This window comes from Rhincodon typus, chromosome 19 (assembly GCF_021869965.1).
Source record: "Rhincodon typus isolate 14 chromosome 19, sRhiTyp1.1, whole genome shotgun sequence".
NCBI classification, from domain to species: domain Eukaryota; kingdom Metazoa; phylum Chordata; class Chondrichthyes; order Orectolobiformes; family Rhincodontidae; genus Rhincodon; species Rhincodon typus.
In genome coordinates this window covers 51,537,500-51,551,821 of record NC_063350.1, presented here as the reverse complement: position 1 = coordinate 51,551,821, position 14,322 = coordinate 51,537,500, and the positions used below count along the sequence as shown (strand labels likewise).

General features: G+C 41.3%; 1 protein-coding gene across 1 annotated transcript; it reads left to right on the top strand.

Annotated features, from left to right (window-relative positions):
* Positions 1 to 966: 966 nt before the first annotated feature.
* On the top strand, positions 967 to 8,469 carry LOC109930152 (acyl-coenzyme A diphosphatase NUDT19-like). Its single transcript, XM_048608184.1, has 2 exons — positions 967 to 1,008; positions 7,277 to 8,469. Exon 2 carries the CDS (start codon positions 7,282 to 7,284, stop codon positions 8,467 to 8,469), a length of 1,188 nt encoding a protein of 395 aa, XP_048464141.1. The 5' UTR covers positions 967 to 1,008; positions 7,277 to 7,281.
* The last annotated feature ends 5,853 nt before the right edge of the window (positions 8,470 to 14,322 follow it).

Sequence of the window (14,322 nt, the reverse complement as noted above, 5' to 3'; positions counted from 1 at the left end):
AGTTAATGTTTCAGGTCTGGTGACCCTTCCTCAGAACAGTTCTGAGGGTCACCAGACCTGAAACATTAACTGATATTTTTTCTTCACAGATGCTGCCAGATCTCCTAAGCTTTTCCAACAACTTCTGTTTTTGTTCCTTTAGTCACAGCTTTTGTTTCTATGCCTATCCCATCACAACTCCTAATACCCTCTGCCCCACCATCTCTTTTGTCACTTAATGTGCCCTGCTATCCATTCTATTACAGGGCCCTGTTGTACTTGTTCCATACTCTCCACTTTCTCTTGTTTCACATCTATTATTTTCTAACTTCCCACAGTTGAAATGCGTAGCTGTTTCTCTCACCACGGGTGCTGCCTGAAGTTTGTGGGAGATTACAGTGGACAACTGACCATTTCATCTCCCACATTACAGCAGCTTAAAGTATTTCTTTGTAATGCCCCTTAATTGATAGAGATTGTGAAAAAGGTAAATGCAAACCTATTTTTGGATACGGTGATGCCACTGAGTTAATGAATAAGATTTAGGATATTCGGATATTTGGGGGTAGGTAGTGGGGAGATGCTGAAACTCTGGGTTTTCTCAGACGCCATGGATTAGACGCAAGTCATCCTACAGGAGGGACTGGCTGAGAACAATGATTAAGATTGAGGTTTCGGGTTATAGACGTAGTCAGAGACCCATTCTTTAAGTTTTGATGGTCAAACAACTAAACAAAGTGAAACATCAAAGAAACATTCCCCCGACACATCACAAAACATTTCGACCCTCGCCGAGGTCACTAAAGCTGCAATCCTCCGAAGTTCTTCATCCTCGAACACACGGTTCCAGACACACGTTGGAAAGTTGACGATGACGGACAGGTCCGCGCAGGCGCAGACGATGAGGTTGGCGACGGCGCGTGGGTCAGCGCAGGCGCAGACGGTGATTTCGGTGAGCGGTGTTTGGTCGGCGCAGGCGCAGACTGTGGAAAAGGCGAGGCACGGGCAGGCGAGACGTGACGGTTGCAGGTGTGAGTTCGATGCTTTCAGCAGATTCCTTACGAAGTATGGTCTAAGTAAATTGGTTTCGTCAGGCCAACTACAATTAATGTGTGGTTTCTTAAACTTGTTCCAGCATTTCCGACATACGCTTGTACCCGTCGTAGGAGTCAATATTTGCCATATTTAATTCTTGAAGTGCCCACTACCTCACTGCTGAAACCCTTCCAGTTAAATACCCACTTGGCAACGAATACTGGATGTCCAGAAAATTCCTCTGATTAAAAATTGGGATAACTGAAGCAAATGTTTTTTGCCCCCTGCCACAAATTCTGTTCGCATGCTATTTACCCCCAATCCCCTACTTGACAACTTTCTGAGGCTCATCCAGGCATATTTGGTGTTTTTACCCCAAGCTGTTGCTAGAAGCTGAAAGGCTTATTTGGCCATTGGAAAAATGAACCTTGTCTTGTGGTCCATTCCGAGAAGATAAGCAACTTTAGCGCAGAATTCCGTGTAGAAGTGTAATGTTATGGAGAACGTAGAGACCTAACTCAAAGGTGTGGGGCTGATTGATAAATATTCTAGATACAGAGGATTTAGGAAAAACTAGGTAGGAATGAAAAAGTGGAGGAATATGGTTTGTGGTCATAAGAAAACTGTTAGAAAAGGCGAAAGAGAGGACGTGCCAGAGAGCTCAAAGACAGAATCTATTTGGCTAGAGCTAAGAAATAGAAATACTCTTATAGTGTTTGATGTATTCTATAAGCCACCAGCTAGTGGTAAGTATGTAGGCGAACAGATTTGCAAGAATATTACAGAGAGGTGCAAGATTTAATGAGTCATTAAAATAGGGGACTTCAATTATCCTAAAATTGACTGGATAGTAATAATGTAAGGGTGGGAATAGGTAAGAGCTTCTAGTGCCTGATCAGGAGAATTTTCTACATCTGTATGTTTGCATCCTAAGAATAAAGTAAGTATTGCTAGATCTGTTTCTTTAGAAATGAGATACCAATTAGATCAAATGTCACTCGGAGATCATTTCGGGGACAGTGATCATTGTATCATGAGGATACAGAAAAGGATAAGGAGCAATCCAGAGTAAGAATAAATGGGGCAAGTCAAAGTTAATTGGGGGAGAGAATGGACCTGGCCTAGATAAAAAGATTCACAGTCAAAATAACTGTATAATAGACTGCCTTTAAAAAAGGAGATCATTTAGATATAGTCAAAGTATATTCCCAAAGGGAAAAAGGTAGGACAAACAAACCCAGAGTATCCTGAATGATGAAAGAGATGGTAAGATGAAACAAAAAGAGGTTCTATACACCGGATGGCAGTTGGATAATACAGTTGAGAATCAGGTTTGATATGTATGGTTCAGAGGGGAATTTTAAAAACAAGAGATGCAAAGACAGAGTACGAAGAGATTGGCAGCTGACATAACAAGGAATCCAAAGTCTTCTGTAGACATATAAATTGTAAAATAGTGGTAAAATTGGGAGTAGGGCTGATCAGGAACCTAAACAAGATTTATGCATCAATGCAGAGAGCTTGGCTGAGGTATGTAATGAGTACTTTGCATGTATTTTTAACAAAAAAGATGTGTCTTAAGTTATGATGAAACAGGAAATAGTTGAGAGGCTTGATGAGTTCAGAATTGATGAAGAGGAGATGATAGTTAGGCTGTGCAAACCGAACCAAGGGAAAACTGGCCCAAGAGATATGATTTCCATTCTGGTGCATAGTTTTTCTGGAGTCTGGCCAAGTGATCTTGGAGCAAGCGAGAAGAAGTTGCCAGCTGTGGAAGCTTCCATGCACTACATTGTGTGGATGATTAATAAAATAAATTAATAAAATGACACCAAAATCAGCCATCCGTCCTAGCCCATCATACTCTCTCCATTCCATACATATTCCCTCTTCCTCATCGTGCCTGTCTTCCCTCTACCCATCCCTATGCCAACTTATTCCCTTAATGTCACCCTGTGCTCTTCTACCCTCTCTCATAGCCCAGCATACCTTTCAGGTCACTGAATACTCTGCACTGAACCCTACACCGTTAACTGCCAACTTATGCCCCTGTATCCACCTCAATGCAAATGTATGCACCTTTACCATCCCCATATTCTTCCATATTGTTGATGTCATGGCTCTTTATTTTCCTTATTGCAGCTTAGTGCTAACATGCCAGCCTATTTCTGCTGTTCTCCATGCCAATCACTTATATTCTACCATGGGCAAACATTAGGAGCCATACTGACATAAAAGAAAGTTGTGTCTGTTGATGACATCACTATTTGAAAACAAACTGTCATTGATTAAAAAAACTCAACACTGTAATTCCTTCAACAAATCCTTTATGAAAATAAACATTTCACTCTTACTAAATTACTTATAAAAGCAAACACTTGTATTTTACAACCACTTGGAGCTGTCAATCAGACTATTCACCGAATGGGCATCCAACTATGATAATGTTAGGTAGTGAAATCAGTCATGAAGCACAAATCCTATACTTGTAACTGCTGCGCTGCGTCAACAGACAGAGGGAAAGTACAATGATTTTTTAAAAAAACTACAGACTTCTCCTTAATTAAAAAGCCCAGGAGTTAAGTAACTTGACAGTTCTTTGACAATTCTAATGGAATTATGCACCCTTTGGCATATTCATCTATAATTTTAACGGTTCCAAAGTGTACCTGTTCCAGCTCCAGTACCAGATCTGTGCACTACCGAAAAGATACCTGGCCTTTCCTGACAGCACCTGCTATCTGTTTGCCCTAAAGGCATTTGCGACCGTCTCCAAAGGTGCATCCTGGTTATTCAAACAAATCCACAAACTTCAGAGCTGCTCTTAACAGGTTTAATGTGCACACTCCAATGTCAAAACTCCACTTCAGTAGAGACAGCTCGTGATTTAAACAGCAAGTGTCTCCTTAAGATTTTCCCCATGCAAAACTCAGTTTGATGCCACTCCGGTCCTGCAATAATGCGAAATGCGGTGTTTGGAGGTGGGACTTGCAATTTCAGGCTACTTCTGCACTTTATTGTTGTGAAAATCTTTCCCTAATTCTTTAGAGGTGTGTGAAGTCTCCAAGGAATATTCACTTCATACTTACATCTGGGAATCTATTCTCTGAACTTTCAATACATTGAGAGGATAACCAGCAAGTAATCAAAATTCTGTTTTGCAGCTTTGGCTGCCACAAACACACAGTTCAAGACCAATTCAAGCTTTGGTTCCTCTTTGTTAGATTGGTTGACCCTCTGTGCAGTCCCAGTTAACATTCAACATCTGCCACCTGTTCGGGCATAATGCATCTCTGGAACTGAAATGTCTACACTATTCTTTGAACAAGTAACAACCTGCAATTAATTTTTAGGCCTGGGCTTTTAAGCAAATATCAGTTTGTTTTTTTTAAAACATGAAACTGATGCTCACAGTCCAAAGGTCACCTTCAGCTCTCGGCTTATAGCTCCAAACCAAAAATAATGTTTAAAAAAATGAAAAATCAGCAAGAGTTACAACATGTCACCTATGTACAATTCCAACCTAGGTGACCTATTTGTGTGCCATGAATCTTTTGTCACTGTCACTCATGTATTACCTCCCGATTAGTGGAAACTGGCAATGCAGCAGTTAAAATGAGTGCAGTAAAATAGTTTGTACAATCCTGCTTCATTTCCTCCATGATCTTATCTTGACCCGTTTTTCCATGCCGTATTAGTCAGTAGTATGAGCAACTGAGCTTTCCTGTGAAGATTAATCTATTAGAAAGTTGAATCCTCGTCAGTTAAGTTCATAAATAATTAATATTGGTTTAATTGTGGACGAAGGAGGGTAGCAGTTACAAGTCTTGTTGTCATGGCTCTTTAAATCTGTCAGCTTTTGTTATGTTTCCTGAGCTGGCATGTACATCTCTAAGCTGTCAAAAACTGACATTTTTTGCTCACAATCTGTGTTACTATCAGGTTAAGGGCTGAGAATTTTAGTCTTAGAAAGCAGAGCTCTTTGTCTTTAATTAATTAAATAGGCAGACAAAATATGCAACTGCTCCTCTAGGTCTCAGGATGGAGCCCTCGTCTTCCTTGCCCTAGACTTGTTTTAGTTACTCATCTTTGCCTTCAACTGACTGCCAAGAGGTTCTCCGTCACTCTACTACCACATTCCAGTTTCTGTCCGTGAGCAATTTAAGCTGAAATTTCTTACTTATAAAACTTTCTGACGACATGTCATCAGTATACACATCAGCCCTCTTTCTTTCTTCCTAGATGTTATTTCTAGTATTTTCTTTACCTGATGGGGTGGAGCTTCAGCAGAACATATGGAAATAAATCTTGCCCAATAAGATACCAGGCACCTGGATTTAATGCCTGCTTCAAACTTCATGCCAAAATACAACAAACAGGGTCAGAAGCAGACAAATATGACCCATCAAGCCTGAGCTGCCATTCAATAATGATCATTGGTGATTTTGGACTTGTTCTCCCCTTTCTCAAACTACCATCTCCATTGCTTCCTTGAGACAGATAGACAATCTGTCTGTTCCAGTCTTAAATCTACTTGACAATTAAGAATCCATAATCCTCTGGGACAGAAACTTACAAAAATGCACAACCTTTTGAATGCAGTACTTTCTCATCATCACTTTCTTAAATAATCAACTCTCCCTTATCCTTAGACTGTTCCTCTGTGCTATAGATTCCTCAAACAGCAGAATCTATAGCACCACTGAAAACACAGCCATTACTCACAGGTGATGGGATCAGTAGGGGTAGGCGATGTGCAAAAGGCCTGACTCAATGAAACAGATAGTGTGGTACAGGTTGTAACACTACAGGAGTTAATGAGCTAAGGGATATCAAGGCAATTGAGGAAGATCATTTTTAATTCGAGATGCAGAGGCATCAGGAGCCAACGTAGGTCAGCAAAGGTATGAAAACAGGACTCATGATGGAATTGGATGTGGGCAGCAGAGTCTGGCATGAACTGAGGGCGTTGAACTAGTGGCAATATAATTTTGTTTATGACAGTGATACAATAACAAATTGTTCAGTAATACATAGTAGCGTAGAAGTAATGTCACTGGACTAGTTATCCAGTCAATGCTCTGGGGACATATGTTCAAATCTCACCAGCTAGCGCTGGTGAAATTTAAATTCATTCAATCTCACTTGGACTTAGAAAGCTAGTCCCAGTAGTGGTCACCATGAAATTATTGGAAAAATCCCATCTGGTTCACTGCTTTTCTTTGGAGAAGGAAATCTGTTGACCTACTTGGTCTGGCCTACATGTGACTCCAGTCAACTGCTTTCTGGAACAGCCTTGCAAAGCACTCAGTTCAAGGGCAATCAGGAAAGGATAATAAATAATTTGCCAGATCCCATGAAAGAATAAATGAAAAAAAAAGTCCTAAGGTATCTCATATGAGCAATATAAAGCAAAATCCAGACACTAAGTCATGTAGGTCCGATGGCTTAAAACTTGATCAAAGGGGTAGATGTCCTAAAAGAAGTCAAAGTAGAGCTGCATGGATGAAAAGATTTCCAGAGCTCCCAGGAAACTGAAGGTACAGCCACAAATGGTGGAACTACTAAAATTGGGGATGTTCAAGAGGCCAGATTTAGACATCTCAAAAGAAAATGATAGAAATAGGTAGGCATGAAGCTATGAAAGAATTTGGAAAAAAGGATTAGAAATTTAAACGTAAGGTTTGCTTTACCAAGAAACTATGCAGGTGAGCAGCACAACTCTGCAGGTGAATGGGATTTGACAGAAGTTAGGACACAAACAGCAGATTTTTGGATTATCTCTAATTTACAGTAGGAAGAATATGGGTGGATAGGAGTGTGTGAAAGGAGCCAAGACCCCAGATAACAAAGACTCAATTGCAGGTTCCTGGAGCAGATGAACTAATGCGGGGTCAGAGTTCAAAGACTAATTGGATTGTTACCGGAAGACATTTGGCTGGCTGGATTTTCACCGGCTCTCTGGAAGAATAGTGTGCCTGTTGCCACTCTCCTGACCTTTCTCCTATAGCCCTTTTCCTTTTCAGATAATGATCCTAGTCTCTTTTGAAAGGGGGTGGGGTTGCTGGGTTCCAATGTTTACTTTCCATGTTTTCAAATTTGATGTTATTTGCAAGGTCTCAAGCACTGGGTTCCTAGTTCAAGCAGGAAGGTAAAAGGTTTGCTAGTTTGAGAAAAACAGTAGTGATGTTGCTGATGAGCTGTAAGAGCTCTACAGTTCAGCAACCACTATTAAGGTAATAGCTTGTCCTTTTTTTTGCAGCAAAGATGAATCGAGACTTTAAGCATTGGAAGGAAGCAGCTACTGTCATCTTGGCTTCATGTGTTCGAAATTGCTTTTTGAATAGAGATTCCACCAGTACACAGGCTTGTCAGCCTCCACGTTCAGTGCCTAAACGAGAGACAAATGTAATTCACTCATGGTTGGAGATGCCTGTCTTTGATTATGCTGTACTTATGTTACAGCGGAGCGCAAAAAGCAGTTTCTTGCCTCATGCTCAGGTGTTCCCTGGAGGTACAGTCAGTTCATCTGATTTTTCCAGCGAGTGGATTCAGATGTTTCAGCCCTTTTGCAAGCCACCCAATTTTAAACTAGGTACAGTCAGGCAAACATCCAAGAGAGCTCCAACTCTTGCAATGGACAGGAGAAAGCTAGGATCGGAAATCCCTGGAGAAGTAGCTTTCCGTATTTGTGCTATTAGGGAAACCTTTGAAGAATCAGGGATTCTACTTGTGAAGCCAAATGCCTCTGAAACATGTTTGAGCAGCCAAGGGGCCATAAAGCTTACACAGTATGGTCAAAAAGAACTTATACATTGGAGGCCGCTCATGCGGAAAAATGCAGCAAATTTCATAAAACTTTGCAAACAGCTGGACTGTATACCAAATATTTGGGCATTGATGGAGTGGAGTAATTGGTTAAGCCCTACTTATATGGAGGGAAAACATTTTGACACTGCATTCTTCATCTGTTGTTTGCAAGAGATTCCTTTCACAGTGCAAGATGGCTATGAAACCGTTTCCTACAACTGGATGTCCCCACCTGATTTTATTGATGGCTACAATTCAGAGAAATTTTACATTCCTTCCCCACAGTGGTATGAACTGGGCAGACTCTGCCGATTACCCCATTTCCAAGATCTGCAGCAGTTTTGCCATCATCGGGCATTGGAAGGCTGTGAGCGATGGCTTCCAATCCGTCTCCTTGCTTCTGATGGCTATGCGATTTTGTATCCTGGAGATGATCTTTATCCAGAGGATCCTGATTACACCGGCAAAAAGGAAATTAACATCACTTCCTCGAAAACTCTGGAACAACTGAGGTTGGAGGTTACCAAACTACATCGCGTGGAACTAAGAGATCCGCATGATATAATGCTGTATGTGAATATTGAACCTCAGTATAAACATCTCCATCCACTAACTATGGGATCATGTCAAAACTGTCACCTGTAAATTGTCTCTAGTGTAGAAAAAGTTCTTTTGAAATAAATATTAGTGAGTATTCTTGAAAATGATCAAAACTTATTTGTGGTTATTTAATATAGTACCAGTGAAAGTAACAATATTTTTAAAAAAAGGCACATTTGACAAGGCCAAAGTACAGCAGTTCCACAAATTTGCAACTATTAAACCTGCCAAAAACTGGTAAACTCTGGGTAGCCATTTGAAGCATGGGTCATCCAGAGAAGCACGTTTCCTCAGAGTATCATTTTGGCAGACAACGTTGAGGAAAGGATGATGAGAGTTATCCGGAAGTAGTAACAGGACAAGGTGTGGTAATCGTGAACTAGTACTCTGACAGACAGGGAATGCAACATCTGATGACAAACAAAACAGATTGAACAATCGCAGTAAGATTGCTACCTTTCATCTTGAATTAATATATAAAAGAACCAATCAGTGTAACCAGCTTAGAATCTTGTTTATTTAAAAGGGTAGATGAATTTCTATTTTCAAAGGACAGCAGTGAACACTTTTGGCAGAATCTACTAGGCTCACCTGAACATTTTTGAATGGTGGGAAGGAGAAGTTAATTGGGAGGAGGCAAAAGTTCATTTTGCCAAAGGTGTGTTATAGTTTTGGTATTAAGTTCTCAGAACTTTTAACTTAATGGTAGGGAACCTGTTTTGCATTATTTAGCATCCACGAATACTCATTAACATGATGTGGAGGTCTTGGTGTTGGATTGGGGTGACAAAGTCAGAAGTCATACGACACCAGGGCTATAGTCCAACAGCTTTATTTGAAATCTCAAACTTTCAGAGCGTAGCTCCTTCGTCACCTGCAGAGACCTATAATTTGATACTCCACTCACACCATTTGTATGATTTTTTGATCTGTCTGCCCTGATATCTCTGCCTATAAATTCCGTGTCTGTGTGCCCTGCTCTCTTACTTCACCTGACAAAGTGGCTATGCTCGGAAAGCTGGTGATTTCAAATAAACCCATTGGGCTGGTACCGTGTGACTTCTAACTTTTAACATGTCAGCCCACTGGAATTAGATTCATTGAAACAATTTTTTAAGCAAGAACACGAAAAGTGTACTCACATTACTGACTTTTTTTATTAATTCATGGTATGTGGGTGTCTCTGGCTGGGTAGCATTTATTGTCCATCCCTAATTGCCCAGAGGGTATTTAAGAGTCAACCAAATTGCTGTGGAGTCGCATATAGGCCAGACCAGGTAAGGACGACAGATGTCTTTCCATAAATGGCATTATTGAGCTAGATATATTTTTAAATGACAATAGTTGCATGGTTACCATTAGGCTGGCTTTTCAATTCCAGATTATTTGAATTCAATTTTCACCCATCACCATATGGTGGAATGCAAACCCATGTCACCAGGGCATTTGGATGGAGTTATGGATTACTAGTACAGTGACATTGACAGTAACCACGTCTGCCGCCACCACCATTCTCCCCTCCACTGTCGCAGCCACCAACGTCCCGCAGCCATGGTTTGTACCTGGTAGGATAAACTCCTCACTCCACGCTCATTGAGTATGATAATTACAATAAGTGGCTTCTTCAAAACCAAGCCATTTCTGTACTCAAGCACTTCATGTAAGGAGTGGAGCCTGATGAGGTCAACTGGTGCGTGAGACTTTTCACCATCATGAGCAGTCTGATTATATCTGAAGCGTAGCTTGTCTGTGTCAAGATCTCAAATGGAACAAAACAGTCCTGGTAATTCTTCACAGATCATTAATTCCATGCCAGACATTTGACCAACTTAACCCAGCAGTTTCATCAATGCCCTTTATTGGAAAGCAATACTGCTTGTCCGGTTCACATAGACCCAGAAATCCAAGCTGACTGAGCTGTGGGATTTGCATCTACCACTCAGTTCCGTCAAGTTCTAGGGGCTGTGTACTGCATGCATGTGGTGCTGAGAGCTCCATGCCATCATCCAGCCAGATTCCTGAACAGGGATTTCACTTATTATCCAGCTCACAGGGATTTCACTTATTATCCAGCTCACTTATGACCACAAAGAGCAATTCCTGCAGATGTGTACCTGCTATCTGGGAAATGTCTTGGTATTTACATTTTGCACAACTCCCAAGTTCCTCAAATGTTCGTTACCCTACATCATCTTCAGGACTGGCTATTGGGTGACAAAGCGTACTACAGAAGGTATGGCTAATTACCATAGTAGACAACCCTCAGAACTGCATCATTGCAGTGCTGTCCGTGCATACACTAGGCCATCATTGTATAGAAAATTAATCTTTTGAAGATGTGCTACCATTGTCTAGACTGGTTGGGAAGAGTACTGTTTGCCGCTCCTATGCAACCTTGCTTTTTGATGGGGTGAAAAATTAAAGAGGGGAGATGGACCAGCATCTGGTTCTTTGAGTGAGGAAGGAGAGTCTGACAGAGATGCTGAGGATGCCAAGCCAGACAGCAAGGATGCTGAAAAAGCCAAGGCAGTACTGAAAAACGGCAGTAAGGCCCAAGAGAAGCTGATAACGGTTAGTTTGTTGGTGAATGACTTTGTATTAACATTTGTGGACAATCAGAACTATGAGCCAGTTATGGCACAGAAGCATTCCACCCCCCAAGGGAATGCTTGCTTTCTATCTTTAAAAGACTAAGGTATACGGTTTTTATTGTAAGTTCATTCATTCCCTTTGCACCAATAAATTCCTGTTCTGCTTCCTAGCCAGAGTGTCAGAATGGAGCTATGCAGGATTATAGTCTGCCCTTATATGAATCAAATACTTCAACTCGTAAGGGTCATTCATCTTTATTGATATAGAGGGACTATATTTTGTTGATTGATTCCCAAAACCCATCTAGCTTAAATTCCTGCTTTCTACAGGTTATGTTCTTCCCAGAGGGTAGCAGACAGGGTCAGTGCTCTTTACGCTGCTCTACACGATGCATACCTGACTGTGTATGGAGGTCAGTGCCCCTCAGGGCAGTGTATAAGGAAAACAACCAGAAGCCTTGAACAACTGAAAGAGACCACAGGACTGTCAAACAATGTGCTATATTTGTGTCAATTTTAGCTTGTACAGCAGATTGTCGCTTGTACGTCCAAAATGCTTTCACCTTGGTGCCACCTTAGCAGCCACACTTGAGGTTGAAGAGATCTGCTGACTGCTTTGTTGGCTTGCCTCAGATAACTTTGGTGGTAATACACTGGGGCCTGGGGGTCTGTTGCTTAGGTGTAGGTGCAGCCTTCTTGGCCCGATCTGATGAAAGCGTTTGGGTTCCCGGCAGAGGTGAGATGGTGTGGCAGGGTACCTCTGGATTGTCCTGAGATGACAATTCCCAAATGCCTGTCTTTTTCTCCTTTTACCTGTTGGTGCACAATGGCACTTCCTCACCCTTCATGGGGATGGGTACCTGGAGGGTGGTCAAGGTCCCTCAGCCCACTCTCGTCTAGCTAGTGAATAAATACATGCATAGTTCAAGTAATGCTGTGAAGGTCCTTGCACATATCCAGCAAATACCGATTGTTCTGCTAGACCTGTCTCTTCGTGGTGACCACCACATTTCCATGGAGGCACAATATCAGACAAAACCTGAGCAGGCTCCTTGGCCCTTCACTGTAGTCTGTGCATAATCTCTATCACCACTGCCAGATGTTCCCCTCACCCATGCATCTCCATCAGCTCATTTAGTGTTGAGTTCGGGGGCTTATTCTGTACTGTTCTCCAGCAGTTTTCGAAGTGTCAGAAACCTTGCCTTTCTCTTCCTCCTCAGTTTACAGGCCCATGTCAGTGCTGAGCTCATCAGAATGTGACTCCAAGCCTTTGTTAGATAGATTACCCACTGAGGTGAATGCATATGTGCTGGTGGAGGGTGGTGGCATCTTGTTGGAGGTGACAAAAATGGCAGTATATAATTCTTTGGATGTAGAGGCAGGTGGATTGGAGGGCCCATTCTCCCAGTTCTCCGACTCTGTCTCACCTGTTCTGATGATGCTATTTCTTATACATTAGATAGTGGTCACAATCAGGCAAATAAGCTACCCTGGTGATTAAATTGATCATAAGTTAGACTTGCAATGACTTGTGGAATAGTGAGGCTTGATTTCCAGTGCACTATTCCCACCAGGGTTGTAACTCTGTGTGTGCATATGTAATAAGCTGAGAGGAATGTAATTGCACAATAAAAAGTGGTCTACCTCTGAGTGGAAGTACATTGCAATTTTAAGCCTGACTTCACACATAATCTCAAAAACTAATCTGTGCATTGTTTCTGAACCAGCATTCTGAAAATAGAATGCCATTTTATTGATTATATTTTGGTAAGGCAGTTTTGTAGCTGACCATACAAATCCCATTCTTTAAGAAGAGATAGTACCAGTACTACGTAAAAAGTGCCTTGATTGGTTAGTGCAAGGTTAGGGTTAGTTATAGGGTACAAATTAATAAGGATGCTCTCCAAATATAGGGAGATACTCTAGATCCTATTAATATCCCATTTAAAGGCTCAATTACAGAGGACGATCATAAGCAGTGAAACTCTTAACAAAGAAAAAAATTCAGCTCTATCATTACAATGCATAAACAAGGCAGAGAAGATGAACCATAAGGAAGAGTTATTACTGGTAATAACTTTGAGTAAACAGTTTTGTCTGTTTATTCGTCCATTCTAAAGCAAAGAGCTGTATTTTGCTTGGATTAAAATTCTGTTTCTTTTGCTTAATAGTGAAACAAACATGAGCAATTTTTGACAGACGTGCATACAGCTTAGGAAACTTAACAAAAACTGATAAATCCAAAAAGTCTAAAACAAATCTTGTAATATGGGACCACAAGAGTTTGGACTCAATAATTAGCAGGCCAGGGACTTGTCATAAGTTCAGCTACAAGTATTATCCAAGTTTGTACTGTTTTACAATGGGGAAAAACACATGGCTCTAATTTTTATGAGAAGAATGGGGCTGATTGTATCCACAATGCCGTGCAGTTTTGGTCAGTCTGAAGAGCCTGCATTGAAGGCAGTACAGTGAAGTTTCATTAAATTGGTCCCTGGAATCCTATTTTTTTCCTATGATGAGAGAGATTGAGTAAATTGGGCCTTCTCTGCAATTCGGAAGAATACTGGTGATCTCATTGAAACATTCAAGATTCTGATGATGTTCGATTGGGTAGATGCAGAGATGTTGATTCCACTGATTCAGAAATATTAAGCACAGGGGACAGTCTTAGGATAAGGGGGTGATCGTTTAGGACTGAGATGAGAAATCATATCACTCAAATAATGTGAATTTTTGGAATTCCCAAACCCTAAAGGTTGTGCAAAGTCAGAAGTCACATGACACCAGGTTATAGTCCAACAGGTTTATTTGAAATCACAAGCTTTTGGAGCACAGACCCTTCATCAGGTGAAGTGAGAGAGCAGAGCATACAGACACAGAATTTATAGGCAGAGACATCAAAAGACCATACAACTGGTATGAGTGCATGCCGAGGGTCTAATCAAAGTAATAAGTAATCCAAAACTGTACAAACTAATTAAGGTAGAGAGTTCATCATAATTTATGAAGTTGATGGTGTCAAAACAGGACAGTAAGGAAGGTTTTACAGCTACAGAACAGTGTGGTGGGGTCACATGTAGTGTGACATGAACCAAAGATCACGGTTGAAGCCATCTTCGTGGGTACAGAACCTGGCTATCAGTTTCTGCTCAGCAATTCTGCACTGTTGTGTATCTCGAAGTCCGCCTTGGAGGACGCTTACCCAAAGATCAGAGGCTGAATGTCCTTGATCACTGAAGTGTTCCCTGACTGGGAGGGAACATACCTGTATGGCAATTGTTGCACGGTGTCCATTCATCTGTTG

What these genes read in the sequence shown, in the direction of transcription:
- LOC109930152 (XM_048608184.1), top strand. Translation starts at nt 7,282, where the DNA reads ATGAATCGAGACTTTAAGCATTGGAAGGAAGCAGCTACTGTCATCTTG.